This window comes from Symphalangus syndactylus, chromosome 24 (genome assembly GCF_028878055.3).
Source record: "Symphalangus syndactylus isolate Jambi chromosome 24, NHGRI_mSymSyn1-v2.1_pri, whole genome shotgun sequence".
NCBI classification, from domain to species: domain Eukaryota; kingdom Metazoa; phylum Chordata; class Mammalia; order Primates; family Hylobatidae; genus Symphalangus; species Symphalangus syndactylus.
Genome location: NC_072446.2, coordinates 57,585,979 through 57,605,269, shown reverse-complemented (window position 1 = coordinate 57,605,269; position 19,291 = coordinate 57,585,979). Strand labels below are relative to the sequence as shown.

General features: G+C 41.3%; 2 protein-coding genes and 1 pseudogene across 22 annotated transcripts in view; 2 read left to right on the top strand and 1 right to left on the bottom strand.

Annotated features, from left to right (window-relative positions):
- The window catches only part of DZANK1 (double zinc ribbon and ankyrin repeat domains 1), a 78,312-nt gene extending 77,320 nt beyond the window's left edge, over positions 1-992 (bottom strand). For 4 of the 19 annotated variants that reach the window (XM_063633888.1, XM_063633889.1, XM_063633895.1 and 1 more), the window contains exon 1: positions 869-949. The gene's annotated coding sequence lies outside the window, so the exon portion shown is untranslated. Of the gene's footprint in view, positions 1-868 lie in introns of all 19 variants that reach the window. The other 15 variants (XM_063633901.1, XM_063633896.1, XM_063633892.1 and 12 more) reach the window with 11 other exon arrangements.
- POLR3F (RNA polymerase III subunit F) lies at positions 984-19,291 on the top strand. 3 transcript variants are annotated; one of them, XM_055265119.2, is made up of 9 exons: positions 984-1,460; positions 2,848-2,965; positions 7,116-7,183; positions 7,667-7,734; positions 9,647-9,759; positions 14,661-14,804; positions 15,021-15,128; positions 16,251-16,442; positions 18,133-19,291. In XM_055265119.2, the coding sequence occupies exons 1-9, from the start codon at positions 1,399-1,401 to the stop codon at positions 18,208-18,210; spliced, it is 951 nt and encodes a 316-aa protein (XP_055121094.1). In that variant the 5' UTR covers positions 984-1,398; the 3' UTR covers positions 18,211-19,291. The 3 variants fall into 3 exon arrangements, with proteins under 3 accessions (XP_055121094.1, XP_055121095.1, XP_063489980.1); XM_055265120.2 differs by lacking the exon at positions 14,661-14,804 and having other exon boundaries at positions 1,331-1,460; XM_063633910.1 differs by lacking the exons at positions 984-1,460; positions 2,848-2,965; positions 7,116-7,183 and adding an exon at positions 7,190-7,538.
- LOC129474158 (small ribosomal subunit protein eS27-like) lies at positions 3,634-3,975 on the top strand (annotated as a pseudogene).

Below are 19,291 nucleotides of genomic sequence, written 5' to 3'. Positions count from 1 at the left end.
CTAAATTTAAGGGGTGAACTTAATGCCTTGTTGGATAGTTCCGGATCGAGGGCCAAGAATATAAACTACAGACACTGACAGCACAACAATAGCTCCTACGAGAGTGTGGCTGGACTTGAGACTTGCCCATGGTCGCATTTCCATTCAAGTGAAAGGCAGATAAAATAAAAATAGTTGGCCGGGCGCAGTGGCTCACGCTTGTAATCCCAGCACTTTGGAAGGCCGAGGCGGGCGGATCACGAGGTCACGAGATCGAGACCACGGTGAAACCCCGTCTCTATTAAAAAATGCAAAAAATTAGCCGGGCGTGGTGGCGGGCGCCTGTAGTCCCAGCTACTCGGAGAGGCTGAGGCAGGAGAATGGCGTGAACCCGGGAGGCGGAGCTTGCAGTGAGCCGAGATTGCGCCACTGCACTCCAGCCTGGGCGACAGAGCGAGACTCCGTCTCAAAATAAATAAATAAATAAATAAATAAATAAATAAATAAAAATAGTTGAAAAATTCTAAATAAAAAATATGTAGGAGAGGAAGTAATTCGCAAGGGTCAACTAGCATATGCCCTTAGGAAGCTGGGGTGGCCAGTGGGCCCCACGCAAAGGGAATCCAGAAAAAGGCGGACCCGCCAGGCCCAAATGGCAACGTGCAGTCAACAGGATCCGCAGACCCCTCAACTCTCCCAACGGACCGCCCCCTCGCAGCCCGGATCCGGAACTCCGTTTGGTTGTCCCCGCCCATCAGGGGCTGCCAAAGACACCTGCATCCCTTCAGCTGGAGTAAGGGAAGTTCTTCCCCTCCTCTAGCCGCCCTCCTCTTCCTCTAACCGCGGAGCCCGGGATCGGAACCCCTAATGCATCTCTGCAGCTACCAACCCAGTCGCCGGCCTCTCACCGCCTCTTGCCTCCTCCTTCGCAGCCGCCCGGGTTACCACAGGCGCTGCGAGCCGCGCCCCGCCCACTGGGAGCTGGGCAGATGATTGGTGAAAACGCAGCTTCTTAGCAACTAGGCCGGCCCCTGCCGCTCCGCAGGGAGCCTGGTACCCGCCTGGAATTCCTTTCCCAGTGTTATCCCATGGGCATCCAAGAATATTCCTTCACAGAGTTGCCAAGTGCTAAAAGTTGGTTTCCTAACTCAGAATGAAGGAACCAGGCTTGTGCGTCCGATGGGCATTGACATTCTGGAAAACAAGAATAAGAAGCTGTAGCGGCGCCTGTAAGTGGGCCGGAGCAGGCGCGGCTTGGCCACCTCCCGCCGAAAGGCAAGGAAGGACCGGCTGCGACACAAGGAAGAAGGCCCCTCGACCTCGGCAGAGCACTATCCTCCACTGGTTCCCCGGGTTCCCCGACTTGCTACGGGGCTGCTTCGTGCATCTTTCCTCATAGACGTCAGGAACTGCGCCGTCATGGCGGAGGTGAAGGTGAAGGTGCAGCCGCCCGACGCAGATCCGGTCGAAATAGAAAACAGGTAAACCAGTGAGGCTCCGGCTTGGGACTGCATCAGGCGCCCAGTCATTTGGGCAGCCGGACCCCTTCTCCCGGATCCCTTGGGAGTGGCCGGAGCGGGTTGGGTGATCACGCGGGAAAACGATTGCGGGGTTCTGGACCCACTTTTCCTTCCCATCCTGGGAGAGCAGAACTCAAGAAGTTCAAACTGGGTTTGACAACTTGCAACTTTGTGTAGCTGGCTGGCTTTGCCCTGATACTTTTGGGGAAGTTGTGATGATGCGCTGCCTTCCTACTTTGACGTGATCAGTGCTTTGAGAGGAGACCCTAGGCTTTCCTTCCCCGTAGAACACTTGTGAATGCGTGTTGTGATCCAGGATCGCTCTTGTCACTAAGGGAACGTCTATGACAAAACGTTTAGGCGGAGTTAGGCCGCAGTTGGTGATTACGAAGTAACTAACATTAAGCCAGGTGGTTTCAGTGCAGTATTGAACTCAAGACTTTTAGGACACCCAAAGCCTCTGCCACTTTTATTTTTGTTTGTTTGTTTGTTTATTTTTGAGACGGAGTCTCGCTCTGACGCCAGGCTGGAGTGCAGTGGCGCAATCTCGGTTCATTGCAACTTCCGCCTCCCGGGTTCAAGCGATTCCCCTGCCTTAGCCTCCCGAGTAGCTGGGACTACAGGCTCGCGCCACCACACCCGGCTAATTTTTTGTGTTTTAGTAGAGACGGGGTTTCACCATGTTGTCTGGGATGGTCTCTTCTGACCTCGTGATCCGCCCGCCTCGGCCTCCCAAAGTGCTGGGATTACAGGCGTGAGCCACCGCGCCCGGCCCACTTTTATATTCTTTACCGAGGCACTGCCACTCTTAGATTATCACGTAGTTTTAAAAGACCCAACTTTCTCATACTGCTAGGAATAATACATTTGTTGATGTTGACTAGGTGAAGATTTTGACTTTTTTTGTTTGGTAGATATAATTCCAAAAACAGGCCCCATTATGGTGAATTGTCATAACAAATTTTGGCTTCCCACCAGAAACATCTGCATTTGCCTCCTGCTTGCACATTTATGGCTTAACTTTGACATGCTTATTACACCTGAGAAAACTGAAGTCTCAGCTTTAATATTTTTTCTGTGATTTCATTAGACTTTTGCTGTAATTTAAAGTTCTTATTAGTGAGGAAAAGAAATATTCTTCTTAAATAACAATAATACTGTAAACATGTATTTAGAAACAATCTTCTTCAATTTCTAACATGCTTTGATCCAAAACCATCACAGAAACCCAGATTGTCTGCCAAATGTGAAAAGGGCACAATTTCAAACTATTCTACTTGTATTTTTACCCCGACTGTCTCTTGAAACAGGTAACCATGAAGGATAACATTAATATCTTTGTTTCTAGAATTATAGAATTATGTCACCAGTTCCCTCATGGAATCACAGACCAAGTAATTCAGAATGAAATGCCTCATATAGAAGCCCAGCAGCGGGCAGTAGCCATCAATAGGTTGTTGTCTATGGTAAGGTGAATCTAACTATTTTGCATAATTACTGATATGCTGATTATCACTTGTTTTTATTATGTAGTTGTGATGGTAAATTTCATGTCAGCTTGACTAAGATACAGGATTCCTAGATATCTAGTTAAACATTTTATTGGAGTGTCTGTGTGGGTGTTTCTAAGAGGTTAGCATTTTGAATTGGTGAACCGAGTAAAGTAGATATGGGTCCAGTGTGGGTGAGCATCATCCAATCCATTCAGGGCCTAAATAGAACAAAGTGGCAGAGGAAGATTGAATTCACTCTTTGAACTCAATCTTGAGCTGGGCTATGAATCTTGTGCCCTCAGCACTCCTGGTTCTCAGACCTTCAGACTTGGACTGGTATCTACATCATCAGCTCTCTGCTCTCAGCCCTTTGATCTCCAACACCAACTTTCCTGGGTCTCCAGCTTGCAGAGGGCAGATGATGGGACTCCTCAGCCTCCATAATCACGGAGCAAATACCTTCTGATAAATCTTTCAAGAGGGAGATGTATCCTATTGGTTCTGTTTCTCTGGAGAACCCTAATACAGCAGTCGTAAAACGAGAAAGTGTGTTAGGTTTGACTGATAAGACTCTAAACCAGGAAACAGCTCAAACTACCTGAATTGAAAAAAGAAGAAATAGCTTTCCGGCGGTGACGACCTACCCACATGAGAACATGCCTCTCGCAAAGGATCTCCTTCATCCCTCTCCAGAAGAGGAGAAGAGGAAACACGAAGAAACGCCTGGTGCAGAGCCCCAATTCCTACTTCATGGATGTGAAATGCCCAGGATGCTATAAAATCACCACGGTCTTTAGCTATGCACAAACGGTAGTTTTGTGTGTTGGCCGCTCCACTGTCCTGTGCCAGCCTACAGGAGCAAAAGCAAGGCTTACAGAAAGATGTTCCTTCAGGAGGAAGCAGCACTGAAAGCACTCTGAATCAAGATGAGTGGGAAACCATCTCAATAAACGCATTTTGGATTTAAAAAAAAAAAAGAAATAATTATGCATTATAAGACAAATGAAATAAATGCATTATGTTATAACTGTTGTATTTATTAATTGCCACTGCCATACATAGGCCTAGTCTGTTCTCACCTTCTGTTTGCTTCCTACTGCTGGTGTTGGGCCATTTCCTATAAAATATACCACCCCCCTCAACCCCCTGATTTTCCTATGAGTTGTCACAGAGCCCAGTTATCAGGGTTTCATTCTCCACGTTGTCACTCTGAGCATTTCAGGATGCAAGAATGAGTCCAGTTGAATGAAGAATGTTGGGCCTTGGGGAGGAAGTGCAGCCTTAGCCCCCAGTGACATTGCATGGAATTTATCAGTGAAGCCATCCTCCAGCTGTCCAGAAACAAACAAGCAAGACTGTCTAAAAACCCACCTAGTGGTGCCTGATGCTCTAAATCTTTCCTTACTTTGCCTCATCATCAAAACATCCTTTTCCTTAGAGCATTTCAGTTTGGCTTTAGTAGCAGTTAGGTTAAAGAGTTCTATGCCAAGGCCTCATCTGAATGACTGATTTGTTTTTTAAGTCTACTAATCTCGTTGGATTTCCAAGGGCTCTGGATGTGGAGATTTGGGGTCCGATGAATCTTTTCTTAAACCTTTCCCATCAATTTCCTAGCTCAGGAGTTGGCAAACTTTTTCTATAAAGTGCCAGACAGTATATGTTTTAGGCTTTGTGAGCCATATGATTTCTATCACAACTACTCTGTCATTTTAGGAAGCAGCAGCCATGGACGATGATACATAAACAAATGGCTACAGCCATGTTCCAACAAAACTTTAGTTATAAAAACAAGCTGCGGAGCAGATTGCTCACCCCTGTTCTAGCCCAAGGACAAAGGAATGTTGCTGATTTCTAGTTATTTCACTGTGATGAAGGTCTTCAGCTCTGGGAAAGACAGAGGAAGGGATTCTGGTTGGTTGTAGCAGTGGAAAAAGTTCTTTTTTTCCTCTCATCGCCCTCTCAGCTCTTTCCTTCTGACTAAAAATCATCTTCAGCACCTCTCTTTTACCACCTCTGCCACCACCCACCCACTGCGAGTCCTATTGGCTATAGCTTGTATGTAGGCAGTAGTAGAGCTATCAAAGGATATTAAGAAAGGGAGTGATTATTAATAAATCATGTAATGTTTCTGATTTTAGCTCTTAAAAACAGTTCTTAAATTTGCTGTCCACACCCCCTCCATTTCTATCCCTGGTACTGCATCATGTTCAGGCTCATGGCTTTTACCTGGACAGCTGCAGTAGCATCTTAACTGGTTTCCATGACTCCATCTGTCTCAGAGAAGCCAGCCTGATTTGGGATTACAGTCATGAGCCACTGCGCCTGGCCCCTGATCTGTCTTAAATGCAGGTCTGACCAAGGCACTCTACCACCTGCAATTTGTTTATACTGGAGATTCAAGTTCAAACTCCTGGGTTTACCACACTGAGTCCCTGTACTGCTCACCAGCCTCATCTCCACCACTCTACTTCAAAAGTTAGGTTTCAGGAGGAGCAGATTGTTTTTGGTTTCCTGCCGTATCATGCTGTTTCATGCCTCAGGGCTCATGTTGTTCCCCTGCTTAGAAGGTTCTTCTTATTCTTTACAGATGACTAACTCATTAGTACTCCACTCTGCCATTGCCTCCAGGAAGTCACTGAACCCCCCCCAGGTTGGGCCACAGTCTGTTCTCTGAGTACCCAATCTGGGAGTTCAGGGTGGCTTTACTTACCTCTATCTTAATGCCAACCAGATGGGTATTGAAGTCAGCTCTGTGTTTCCCTTTTAGAATTAATGTTGTTCCCCCAAACACCTATCATAACACCTGGCACAGGACAAGTATTCAGTAAATATTTATAAGCTGGATAAATGACCAGAGCCTCCGGATTGGGCCTTGTAGTCCTACTTTGCCACTTCGTGGGGTCAGGGAACAGAAGGAGTGTGTCACTGTTCATTCAGTATGTAAATCCATTTCCAAGTCATGAGTATCTGTTTTAAAACAAGGGAATGGGCCGGGCACAGTGGCTCATGCCAGTAATCCCAGCACTTTGGGAGGCCGAGGTAGGCGGATCACTTGAGGCCAGGAGTTCAAGATCAGCCTGGCCAACATGGCATAACCCTATCTCTACTAAAATACAAAAATTAGCCAGGTTTGGTGGCACGCATCTGTAATCCCAGCTACTCGGGAGGCTGAGGCACGAGAATGACATGAACCCGGGAGGCAAAGGTTGCAGTGAGCCGAGATTGTGCCACGGCACACCAGCCTGGGTGACAGAGTGAGACTCTGTCTCTAAATAGATAAATAAATAAACAAGGGAATAGCATCCCTCTCAACTGTGGCTTTCCAGTACTTCCAGAGCCTAGTGGTATAATTTTCTGGGTTCTCTTAAGTTTGGACCCAAGGAAATTCAGGAGCATGACAGACATACTTTATTTTACTTTTGATTTGCTATATAAAAACAATACTACTCTAGTCCTTTTATTCATTGGCTGACTTCAGTAAATGTCACTATTAACTTTTTTTGTTTTTTGTTTTGTTTGTTTTTTGCTTTTCAAGATGGAGTCTTGCTCTGTCGCCCAGGCTGGAGTGCAGTGGTGCGATCTCAGCTCAGCCTCCCATGTAGCCGGGACTACAGGCGCATGCCACTGCACCTGGCTAATTTTTGTATTTTTAGTAGAGACAGGGTTTCACTATGTTAGCCAGGCTGGTCTCAAACTCTTGACCTCAAATGGACCACCTGCCTTGGCCTCCCAAAGTGCTGAGATTACAGGTGTGAGCCACCACGCCCAGCCATTAACTTTATAAATTTTATTTTTCACTGTGCAACAGAATATGCCTATTTAGTCTTTATTTCAACTTCGTATTTATATAAATTATATTTTTATTTTATATATGTAATTTGGATTTATATTGATTTTGAACATACATTGTTAAGCTGCTTTTTAAAACTTCTTTATGCATTGGTCATATAACCAAGCCAAGATCTAGCCTACGGGAAATTGTTAGTGATATTTTGAAAAATTTTGAGATTAAAGAGCAGGTTTTGAAAAATTAAGAATGTTAAAGAATGCATCAACATTTGTCATTTGATTTAACATATCTCCAAAATAACTGACTCCTGTTGTCTACTGTCTTAAAAACTAGGGTCAGTTGGATCTCTTAAGGAGCAATACGGGCCTTTTATATAGAATAAAGGACTCTCAGAATGCTGGGTAAGTACTTGTTTTTTTAATTTTAAGAAAATGTTTATTATTGCAAAAGTATGTGTTGGGAATAAAGCTAATACAGAATTACATAAACCTGTCCTGTGTATCATCCCTGCCTCCTATGATATATTCCATTTCCCAGAGGTAATGGCTCTTAATAATTTAGTATATAGCCTTTCTTCTAGCTATATATAAATACACATAGATGATTATATATTTATATATAATCTTTCTCTTTTTTTTTTTTTAACAAAAATGGAATCATGCTATCCATTCTGTTTTGCAACTTGTTTTTTTCACTTACTGTATCTTGGACATCTTTTCATGTTGGTACACACAGCTCTGTCTCATTCTTTTTAAGGTAAGCCTTTCTTTTGGTAAATATGTCACTGCGGTGACCTTGTCTGCTAATTTTGTTTAAGTAGTGATGTAGATTATTAGATTATCCTATAGTCTTTACCTTACTAATTTTACTTTATTCCACTACAGTAAAATGAAGGGATCCGATAACCAAGAAAAACTAGTATATCAAATCATAGAGGATGCAGGAAATAAAGGTAAGCATGTGAAAGATGAAGCAGAAAAAAACATTGCCACGATAACCAAGAAAAACTAGTATATCAAATCATAGAGGATGCAGGAAATAAAGGTAAGCCTGTGAAAGATGAAGCAGAAAAAAACATTGCCGCGATAACCAAGAAAAACTAGTATATCAAATCATAGAGGATGCAGGAAATAAAGGTAAGCATGTGAAAGATGAAGCAGAAAAAAACATTGCCGCGATAACCAAGAAAAACTAGTATATCAAATCATAGAGGATGCAGGAAATAAAGGTAAGCATGTGAAAGATGAAGCAGAAAAAAACATTGCCTTTGGAACTAGATATAGGAATCCAGATCTCAGCTTCCCAGGGTAGAACTCAGTGGACAGAGTATATTGAGGAAGGGAATAGAACATACAAATATAACATGCATGTGCTTGAAGGACACCCAAGAGTAAGGCCATTGTTGCCTTGAAAGAGACAAGAACTAGAGGGCTGTGGCCAGGGATGGAAAAAGACTTCTGAATTCTGAGCCACATGAATGTATTATCTATTCAAAATAAATAAAATTTAAGTTTTTTTAAAAAAAAAATCTGTACCTTCTAGCTATATGACCATGGACAAGTTACTTAAACTTTGTGAGCTTCAGTTTCTTTATCTTATCTATAAATCGTGGATGCTAACACCTCTCGTTTTTGCAAGGACCAAAAGGAAAGCCGGTGTAGTGTAGCAGTGTCTTAACAGATGTCCCTCAGCAGCTATAGTTCCTCTTCTACCCCCTTGAAGAACTGTATCTAAATTGCAATCCTAAGTTATAATAATTTGGGATCTATTTGAGTCATTGATATTAGCTGGAAAAATTGAGATGTAATCTGAAATTACATAACTAATTCTTATATTTATTAAAATTAACATTTTTAAAAATAGTCCTATGAGAAGGCCATTCTGCATAATTTTTTAATCTTCCTATCTCATATGCCATTACATTGGGAAGAAAATAAAGCAAAATATTTACATAATTCCCTTTCCACATATAACACTTATTTCCTTCTTTGAAAAAGAAATCATTGCTTCTCACACAGGGCTTTTAGCAGCCATAAGAACTCTAGGCTTCCTTTTTCCATCTCACAAATACAATGTTGTATAAATAATGGATTACATGCATGCAGACACTCATCTAAAGAGTGTTTTTGTCCCACTTGAGGATGGCAGTTGACCTTGACCCAAATTTAAGTTTGTATTTCACATTTACAATCTAAAATGAAAATATCAGAAAATAGAGATAAGGGTACAGATGATATAATGCCATTGCATCCGTGATTTTTCCTTCCATTATAAAAACGTCCTCTTAATAATTTTCTTTTCTTTTTTTTGAGGCGGAGTCTTGCTCTATTGCCCAGGCTGGAGTGCAATGGTGCGATCTTGGCTCAGTGCAACCTCCGCCTCCCGGGTTCAAACGAGTCTCATGCCTCAGCCTCCCAAGTAGCTAGGACTACAGGTGCACGCCACCAGGCCCGGCTAATTATTTTTGTATTTTTAGTAGGGACAGAGTTTCACCATGTTGGCCAGGCTGGTCTCAAACTCCTGAGTTCAGGTGACCCACCTGCCTCGGCCTCCCTAAGTGCTGGGATTACAGGCATGAGCCACCATGCCCAGCCCTTTCCATAAATTTTTTAAAAGTTTGCCACACTGGGATTCCAAGAAATTTCTAGTTAGAAATTATAAATCATTATAATAAGTCTTATAAAGCATTAGACTTATTGTTTAGCATACTTTTGCTACTTTAGCCAAGGTTCTTACCTCTAAGTCATTTCATTTTTACTGTTAGCTTTATACTGCTAGCTTTGGAATGATACACAAGTTAGAGGAATAACATTAAAAATCCATGAAAACCATAGTTCAACTTATTTTTCTTTACTTTCTCATAGGAATATGGAGCAGAGATATCCGCTATAAAAGTAATTTGCCATTAACAGAAATCAACAAAATTCTGAAGAATCTGGAAAGTAAAAAGCTTATCAAAGCTGTTAAGTCTGTAGCAGTGAGTAGTCCTTTCCTCAAATATCCACTTAGATATGTTGCTTCAAGTTTTTATTCTTGAAGTTATGTCATGATTTAGAACAGCTGGTCAAAAAAGACTTAACAGTTTAGCTCATGTTGGATTGGTTTGGAGATACTGCTTAGACTTGTCCCTACACAGTTAGTTCTTGGTGTCTCACCCACTCAAAAATCTAAAACTACTTTACTGTCTTCAGTGAAGAATCTTTGGAACTGTGGACATTTTTCCTAGATTTTGTGGTGTGTAAGATAATTTACTTTATCCCGACATACTAGCTTTCTCATTCAACAAAGAGTGTTTGCTGTGTGCCAGACACTGTTCTGAGTGCTTGGGATACATTAATGAACAAGTCGTAGAAAGATCCCTGCCTTGGTAGAGCTTCTCTTCTAGTACACATGTGTTTTTCCTGCTCCTCATCCTGCCCCACCCCTGCTCCAGAGCTGGCTCCCTCGGGGACATCTGCCCCTGACCTCACTGATTTAGACATCAGAGGAACTGAGATTCTCCTAGAATAAAGTTTGCTTCAATACACATTTCATAAGAATTAAAGCTATAATTCAAATTTTATAATTTCAGAGCTGTTAGGTCTGTGGCAGTGAGTAGACCTTTCCTCGAATATCCACTTACATATGTTGCTTCAAGTTTTTATTTTTGAATAAAACAAGAATTATAAGAATTATAACATTGCTTATAAGAATTTGATGCTTATTAGTGATTTTATTTATCAGAATAGCATTTCCCTTCCACATTGTTTAATGGATAATTTCAAATATATACAAAGGTAGAAAAAAATCATATAATAAATCCCTATCATGTAGCCTCATTTTGTCAGTCTTCCTTCTACATCTTTATGTTTAATAACAGCTTTGCTGAAATATAATTCATTCATACCACAGAATTCATTCAGCCTTTTAAAGTGTAAAATCTTTGGATTTACAGTCACTGATTTTTACTATAATCCAAGAGTTGTGCAACCATCACTGCTGTCCTAATTTTAGAACATTTTCATCACCCCCAAATGTGGCCACTAGTATTTGTTTCCCAGCCTCTCTTTCCACAGGCCCTAACAAAGAATAATTTATTTTCTGCCTTTATTATAGATTTGTCTATTCTGGACAGTTCCTATAAATGGAATAATAGAATATGTAGTCTTTTATGTATGACTACTTTGACTTAACATGATGTTTTCAAGATTGATCCATATTGTACTTCATTCCTTCTTACTGCCAATGAAAATTCCATTGTATAGATTTATATCACCTTTTGTTCATTCATCAATTGGTGAACTTCTGTGTCCTTTTAAGGGTTAAAATAATCTTAGATCTCGGTGTAAAATGCAAAACTATAAAACTTTTTGAAGAAAACATAGAAAATCTACATGACCTTGGCTTTGTTAATGAATTCTTGGACTACAACTCCAATAGTAGTCTGTGAAAGAAAATGTTAATAAGTTGGAATTTATCAAAATTTTTTGAAAACCTCTGCTTTGCAAGACATGTTAAGAGAATGAAAAGACAAGTTACACACTAAAAGATATTTGCAAATCACATATTTGATAAAGGACTTGTCTCCAAAATATACAAAGAACTCCTAAAATTCAGCAATAAGAAAACAACACTTTGGGAGGCCAAGGCGGGTGGATCACCTGAGGTCAGGAGTTCAAGACCAGCCTCACCAACATGGTGAAACCCTATGTCTACTAAAAATACAAAATTATCCAGGCGTGGTGGCACATGTCTGTAATCCCAGCTACTTGGGAGGCTGAGGCAGGAGAATTGCTTAAACCCAGAAGGCAGAGGTTGCAGTGAGCAAGATTGCACCATTGCACTCCAGCCTGGGCAACAAAAGCGAAACTCCATCTCAAAAAAAAAAGAAAAACCACACACACACATACACACACAAAGAAAACAAATAATCCAACTAAAAATGAGCAAAAGATCTGAACCTCACCAAAGAAGACATACAGATGGCAGATAAGCATATGAAGAGATACTCTACATTATTTTTCATTAGAGAACTGCAAATTAACATAAAATTTAGTGTAGCGAGATACCACTACACACCTATTAGAATAGCTAAAATCTAAAAATTGGTAATACCATATGCTGACAAGATACAGACCAAGACGAACACTCATACATTGCTAAGAATGCAAAATGGTACAGTCCCTTTGTAAAAAAAACTGGGCAGTTTTTTACAAAACTAAACAGAGTCTTACCACATCGTCCAAAGGTCAAGCTCTTAAGTATTTACCCAACTGATTTGAAAACTTATGTCCACATAACTACATGAATATTTATAGCAGCTTTATTTGTAATCAGCAGCTTTATTCATAATCAAAAACTGGAAGCAACCAAGGTATCCTTCAATAAGTGAATGGATAAACAAACCAGAATAGTATTCAGTTATAAAAAGAAATAAGCTTTCATGAAAAGATATGAGTAAATCTTAAATGCATATTGCTAAGTAAAAGAAGCCAGTCCAAAAAGGCTACATACTATATGATTACAACTATATGACATCCTGGAAAAGGCAAAACTAGACAGACTAAAAAGATCAGGGGTGAGGGCAGGGATGGTAGGGAAAGTTGAATAGGTGAAGCATGAGAAATATTTCTAGGGTGGTGAAATTATTTTGTATGACAGAAGCATTAACCAAATTTGGAAGCCCACCCAAGCTTTGCTGTCCAAAGTTTTTATTAGGGTTTCATTATACAGGCATGATTGATTGAATCCTCGGTCATGTGAGTGAATTCAGTCTCCAGCTCCTCTCTCCTCCCGAGATTGGACTGATGTCACATGGCCCAAAGCCGCAACCCTCTAATCATAATCATGTGGTTGGTCTTTTCAGCATGGACAACTCCTATCCTGAAACTATTTAGAGTCCTATCAGGAGTCACCTTGTTAGCATAAACCCAGGTGTGATCTAAGGGATTCACCATGAATAACAAGGCCTATTGGGAAATTCCAAAGATGTAGAAGTTACTTCCTAGGAAAAAGGGACAAAGTCTAGCCAAAAATTTTTTTTTTTTTTAAGACATGGTCTGGCTCTGTCACCCAGACTGGAGTGCAGTGGCACAGTCACAGCTCACTGCAGCATCAACCTCCTGGGCTTAAGCCATCCTCCCACCATAGCCTTCCAAGTAGCTGGGACTATAGACACATGCCACCATGCTCAGCTAATTTTTGTATTTTTGTAGAGACAGGGTTTTACTGTGTTGCCCAGGCCTGTCTTGAACTCCTAGACTTAAAGATCTGCCCACCTCAGCCTCCCAAAGTGCTGGGATTACAGGCATAAGCCACCATGCCTGGCCCAAATTCTTTATGTTTACAACCCAGTGAAATTTGGGTTCCTCAGTGTTGAAGTGAGCAGTTACAGACAAACGAGAAGTTAGAATGATCCATGTAGTAATGGATTAGACTTGAAAACATCAGTATGGACTCTTATGTAATTGAATATAAATAATATAGATGGTTATATTTAGAAATATTGAGTATAGCTATATATATACAAGAGTTAATATGCACACATAAATCTCGTGCTGCCAACTGAGAAGGCCTAGAAGTGATGACATCCCGATGGCAATGAACACATCTAATGCCCAAGTCGTGGTTTCTAATACTATAATGCAATAAAATAAACATATAGAAAATGCTCCTGACGGCTGGGCATGGTGGTTCATGCCTGTAATCCCAGCACTTTGGGAGGCCAAGGAGGGTGGATCACCTGAGGTCAGGAATTAGAGACCAGCTTGGCCAACGTGGTGAAACCCCATCTCTACTAAAAATACAAAAAAAATTAGCTGGGCATGGTGACAGGCGCCTGTAATCCTACCTCCTCGGGAGGCTGAGACAGGAAAATTGCTTGAACCTGGGAGGTGGAGGTTGCAGTAAGCTGAGGTTGTGTGCCATTGCACTCCAGCCTGGGCAACAGTGAAACTCCGTCTCAAAAAAAAAAAAAAAAAAGAAAGAAAATGCTCTTGACATCTTGTAGTGCTAGAAAGTAAGGAAGTGCTAAAATAGCTGGACATGGGGGGGCTCATGCCTGTAATCCCAGCACTTCGGGAGGCCGAGGCGGGAGGATCACAAGGTCAAGAGATCTAGACCATCCTGGCCAACATGGTGACACCCCCGTCTCTACTAAAAATACAAAAATTAGCTGGGCATGGTGGCGGCGTGTGCCTGTAGTCCCAGCTACTCGGGAGGCTGAGGCAGGAGAATCATGTGAACCCAGGAGGCAGAGGTTGCAGTGAACCGAGATTGCACCACTGCACGCCAGCCTGGGCGACAGAGCAAGACCCTGTCTCCAAAAGAAGAAAAAAAGAAAGTGCTAAAATACACACACACACACACACACACACACACACACACACGATGGGAGCATATCAAAGGGATACAGGAACCAAGTGAAAAGCTTCCAATGCCCAAAGCATTCCAAAGCTTCCAATGTGGGAATGGCAATGAAGTATTTGAATGTAAATCAAAGTATAAAATAAATACTCATGAGTCCATAGTGATAGAAATATGGTGTTTGAGAAATTGTCACAACTAAAAGAAGCCTGAGAGAGATGACTAAATGTAGTATGATGTCCTGGATGGAATCCTGGAGCAGAAAAGGAACATTAGGACTAATGAAATCTGAATAAAGTATGGCATTTAGTTAGTAATGATTTATCAATATTAGTTCATTAATTGTGACAAGTGTACCACACTAATCCAAGATGTTAAAAATAGGGGAAACAGCATGGAGTATATAGGAGCTCTGTGTACTATCTTTGCAATAATTTTGTACATCTTAAACTGTTCCAAAATATAGGTGTTTTTCTTTTTGTTTTTGGAAATTGTTATCTTATAAACACATGAACTGTGCATGTTCTTTCCTAGGCCTCAAAAAAGAAGGTGTATATGCTCTATAACCTGCAGCCAGACCGGTCTGTGACTGGTGGAGCCTGGTACAGTGACCAGGATTTTGAATCTGAATTTGTAGAGGTGCTTAACCAACAGTGTTTTAAATTCCTACAGTCCAAGGTAAGGTCTGATTGAGGGAACATCACTGCAAACCCTCTTGTAAAAAGTTTTTCACAAAGGATTTTAATCTATCATATTTTATAGGAATTAAAAACCTGAAATTGGGCATTTTTACTAAACTAAATATGTTCTGCTGTTGGTTTGACTCAGTATAAAGTGTATTCAGAAAACACACCAATATTCTTACTTACATTTCTTATGTTTCAATCCTTATAGGCAGAAACAGCACGAGAAAGCAAACAGAACCCAATGATACAAAGAAATAGTTCATTTGCCTCATCACATGAAGTGTGGAAATATATCTGTGAATTGGGAATCAGTAAGGTCAGAACTGAATTTCATCTTATTTTTTAAAACTTACTCTTTGTCACATACAATGTATTCCAAACATGTATTTGACCCAGATTGTTTTTTGGTTTTTTTTTTTTTTGAGATGATAGCTACGAACATTCTGCAGAATCCACTTTGGGAAGATACTGTCCTGTATCTTAGGCAAAGGCAGTCACTGCCATTGGGCATTATCTGAACTGATACTCAGCTTGGGACACTGATGCTTTTTTTATTTTTTTGGAGATAGGGTCTCATTTTGTTGCCCAGGCTGGTTTTGAACTTCTGGACTCAAGTGATCCTCCTGCGTTGGCCTCCCAAAGTGCCACTGTACCCTAGCCTTTTGAAATTCTTTTTTTAAGGACACTGATGCTTTTCACAGTGAAGAAATCAAAGTGGCCATTTTGGACATGTCACTTTAATTTCTTGGGCCTCAGATTTCTCATAAAAACTAGGAACTGGGACTATTTGATGTCTAAAGTGCCTTTCTGCTCAAGCATTTTATAAATCTCCAATAAATTCCTGCTAAAGAAATGTTATTTTTTATAAGATTTCTAGATTTTACTTAGGAAGTAAAGATACCAGAAAGTGTCAAACTCAACATGAGCTTAGAATTCTGTCCCTGGCATCTCAGTGGTTTGTGCTAACTTGGACTATTGTTCCTCCTCTTTGTGCTTTAAATTACTCCACCCCAGCATAATGTTTCTCCCATTTCACAGCAGAATTATGACCCTTTACTGTTTTATTTATTTATTTGAGATGGAGTTTGGCTCTTGTTGCCCAGGCTGGAGTACAGTAGTGTGATCTCAGCTCACTGCAACCTCCGCCTCCCGGGTTCAAGCCATTCTCCTGCCTCAGCCTCCCGAGTAGGTGGGATTACAAGTGCCCGCCACCATACCCAGCTAATTTTTGTATTTTTAGTAGAGACAGCGTTTTGCCATGTTGGCCAGGCTGGTGTCGAACTCCTGACCTCAAGTGATCCACCCACCTTGGCCTCCCAAAGTGCTGGGATTACAGGTGTGAGCCACCGTGCCCAGCAACCCTTTACTGTTTTTAACACCCTCCAAGTGGATGTCTCCCTGTCCTATTTGTGTCCTTTCTGATGTATCCCTTTTTTAGGTAGAGTTATCCATGGAAGACATTGAAACCATCCTGAATACACTCATTTATGATGGAAAAGTGGAGATGACGATTATTGCTGCAAAAGAAGGCACAGTTGGCAGCGTAGACGGACACATGAAACTGTACAGGGCAGTCAATCCAATCATCCCTCCCACGGGTTTGGTCCGGGCACCCTGTGGACTCTGCCCGGTGAGTTAAAGTGGCTTCACTTTATACTTGACTGCCCCCGGGTGCAAATGCCACATTAAGAAACAGAGCAAGCATACCCCAGTTTTCTCAGACTCTTAGGGTTGACCAAGAGCTATTCAAACCTCCATGAAACCTTGATGAACAGACCTTTAATGAACACATCATTGCTTTACTTTTTTTTTTTTTTTTTTTTTTTTTTTGTGAGACGGAGTCTCACTCTATCACCGAGGCTGGAGTGCAGTGGTGCGATCTTGACTCATTGCAACCTCCAACTCCCAGGTTCAAGCAACTCTCCTGCCTCAGCCTCCTAAGTACCTGAGATTATAGGCGCCCGCCACCACGCCCAGCTAATTTTTTGTATTTTTAGTGGAGATGGTTTCACCATGTTGGCCAGGCTGGTCTCGATCTCCTGACCTCAGGTGATCCCCTCAGCCTCCCAAAGTGCTGAGATTACAGGCATGTGCCCCTGTACCCGGCCCCCTGCTTTATATTCTTTCTTGGAACAACCACATTAAGGATATTTGCGTTTTCTGCTCTTGGCCTTGAAATGGACACTTTTTGATGAGGGCTAATCATTTCACCTGAACAGGGCAGAAAATGAGATTTGTTGAGAACCTACCTTGGGCCAGATGTGTCCTTGATGATTTCCATAGGTGGTCTCATTTAATCCTCCTTACGTTCTTGAAGCTAGTGGTGTTATTTCCCCTTAAAACTGAGGGAGCTTAGGCTTAGGAAGACATAGCGGCATACAGCTTAGAAGTAACCGGGATTCAAACCCAGAGATCATGTCTTTCCCCTGCAGCATGCCCCAGCACTCCTCCTTCATTCGTTCCCAAATATTTTAAGTGCCAACTCTATGCTCTAGGCACTAAGGATACAAGAGAAAGCCAGAGACACTGTCCCAGGCCTCATGGCATTTATAGTCATGAGCCTGTGTGTGTTTTATTCCATTATACCAGCCTTTGTCTATATGCCTAAGCTCTCTATGCCTTGGTTTCAATCCCTAGACAAAAGGCTAACATTAGGAATTCTATTTTGCACCGTTCACAAAAAGGTAGCTAAACATGAAACAATCGGTTAATCAAAATTAAGTCATTCATATATATATAGGTCTCCCTGCCCGTATTCCTGTGTTACCTGGTGATAGCCTTTTGCCCAGTGGACAGGTGAGCATGGTCATCTCAATGCCACAGTAAAAAAAGCCTCTCTACTACTCCTAACTTGATGATCACAAAGCAGGCCCTATTATAGTATGTTCTTCCCCCACACCTCCCCGCCAAGATGGAGTCTTGCTGTCGCCCAGGCTGGAGTGCAGTGGCGTGATCTTGGCTCACTACAACCTCCGCATCCCGGGTTCAAGCAATTCTCCTGCCTCAGCCTCCCAGGTAGCTGGGATTACAGGCGCCTGCCACCACGCTCAGCTAATTTTTGTATTCTTAGTAGAGACGGGGTTTCACCGTGTTAGCCAGGATGGTCTTGATCTCTTGACCTTGTGATCCGCCCACCTTGGCCTCCCAAAGTGCTGGGATTACAGGCGTGAGCCACCACGTCCGGCCATAATATGTTCTTAAATACAGTCCTAGTCCCTTTCAGTTTGAAAGTTTTGTTTTTAATCTTGCTTTAAATAAGTGGTTGGGTCTTAGATATTTTAAAACTTTAATTTGAATATAATTTTTTTTCTTTTTTAAAGGTTTTTGATGACTGCCATGAAGGTGGTGAGATTTCACCATCTAACTGTATTTACATGACAGAGTGGCTCGAATTTTAATAGAGAGCTATGAACTTTATTGACATTTTGCAAATGAAGTTACTTTGGGAGCAGATAATTTAATTCATGATGGAACATCAAATCTCCTTGAAAGCAAAATTCACAATAATGGATGTAGACTTGCTGCTATGAAAACATATTTTTTTATTTATGAAGACTAAATTTATATTGGTAAAATAGCCAGTAGAATATGAAAGAAATAAGGTTAGTAGTGAAATTCATTCTTCAATAAAGAAAACACTTTGAAACTCCGGAGGACCACATTTTTCAAGACTTCTGATGGGTCAAGGAAAAAGATGCCAACATACCTGTATTTACCAAGTACTATGATAATGGCTAGAGTATAAAAATGTTCTTTTTAAAGTTATTTATTAAGTTCTTCATTGGAAGTTTTTTTTTTATATCTGGTTCACTACCACCATTTCTGTTTCCTACTTTCTCAGTGGTTTCATTGAAAAGATATTAGAAGTGGTTAAAGGCAGGAATAGCAAAGGAGTGCAAACTTGGGGTATGACTGGGGGAGAGTGGAACATGCCTTTTCCGCACAATATTAATTCCTTTTTATATCAGAAATGTTCTTTTAGGAGATTATGCTACCATACTTACTTCAAACCCAATGACTACTGTCAAGATATATTTTCAGTATATAAATATCATTTTCATTCTAAAGAATATTTTCACTGTTCCTTCTTTCTTAAAGTCTTATGTTTCACTCTGTAACTCAAATGTATTCTTTGTTAGAATTTACCCTAGATTCTTATTTAATGTCTGCAGTGGACTGAATGTTTGTGTGCCCCCAAAATTCTAATGTTGAAATCTCATTTCCAATGTGATGGTATTTGGAGGTGGGGCCTTTGGAAAGTGGTAGGTCAGGAGAGTAAGAGCCCTCATGAATGGGATTAGTGCCCTTATAAAAAGAGACCCAGAGAGCTCCATCACCCCTCCTGCCATGTGAAAGGGAGAAGACAAACATCCACGAACCAGGAAGTGGGTCCTCACCAGAAAACAAATCTGTAAGCACCTTGATCTTGGACTTCCCAGCCTCCAGAATTGTGAGAAATAAATTTCTGTTGTTGATAAA

Bases quoted from the DNA above. Each gene is read 5' to 3' on its own strand.
- POLR3F (XM_055265119.2), top strand. From the start codon at position 1,399: ATGGCGGAGGTGAAGGTGAAGGTGCAGCCGCCCGACGCAGATCCGGTC. The intron at 2,966-7,115 runs GTAAGGTGAATC...CTTAAAAACTAG, and splicing joins TCAATAGGTTGTTGTCTATG to GGTCAGTTGGATCTCTTAAG. The intron at 7,735-9,646 runs GTAAGCATGTGA...ACTTTCTCATAG, and splicing joins AGAGGATGCAGGAAATAAAG to GAATATGGAGCAGAGATATC.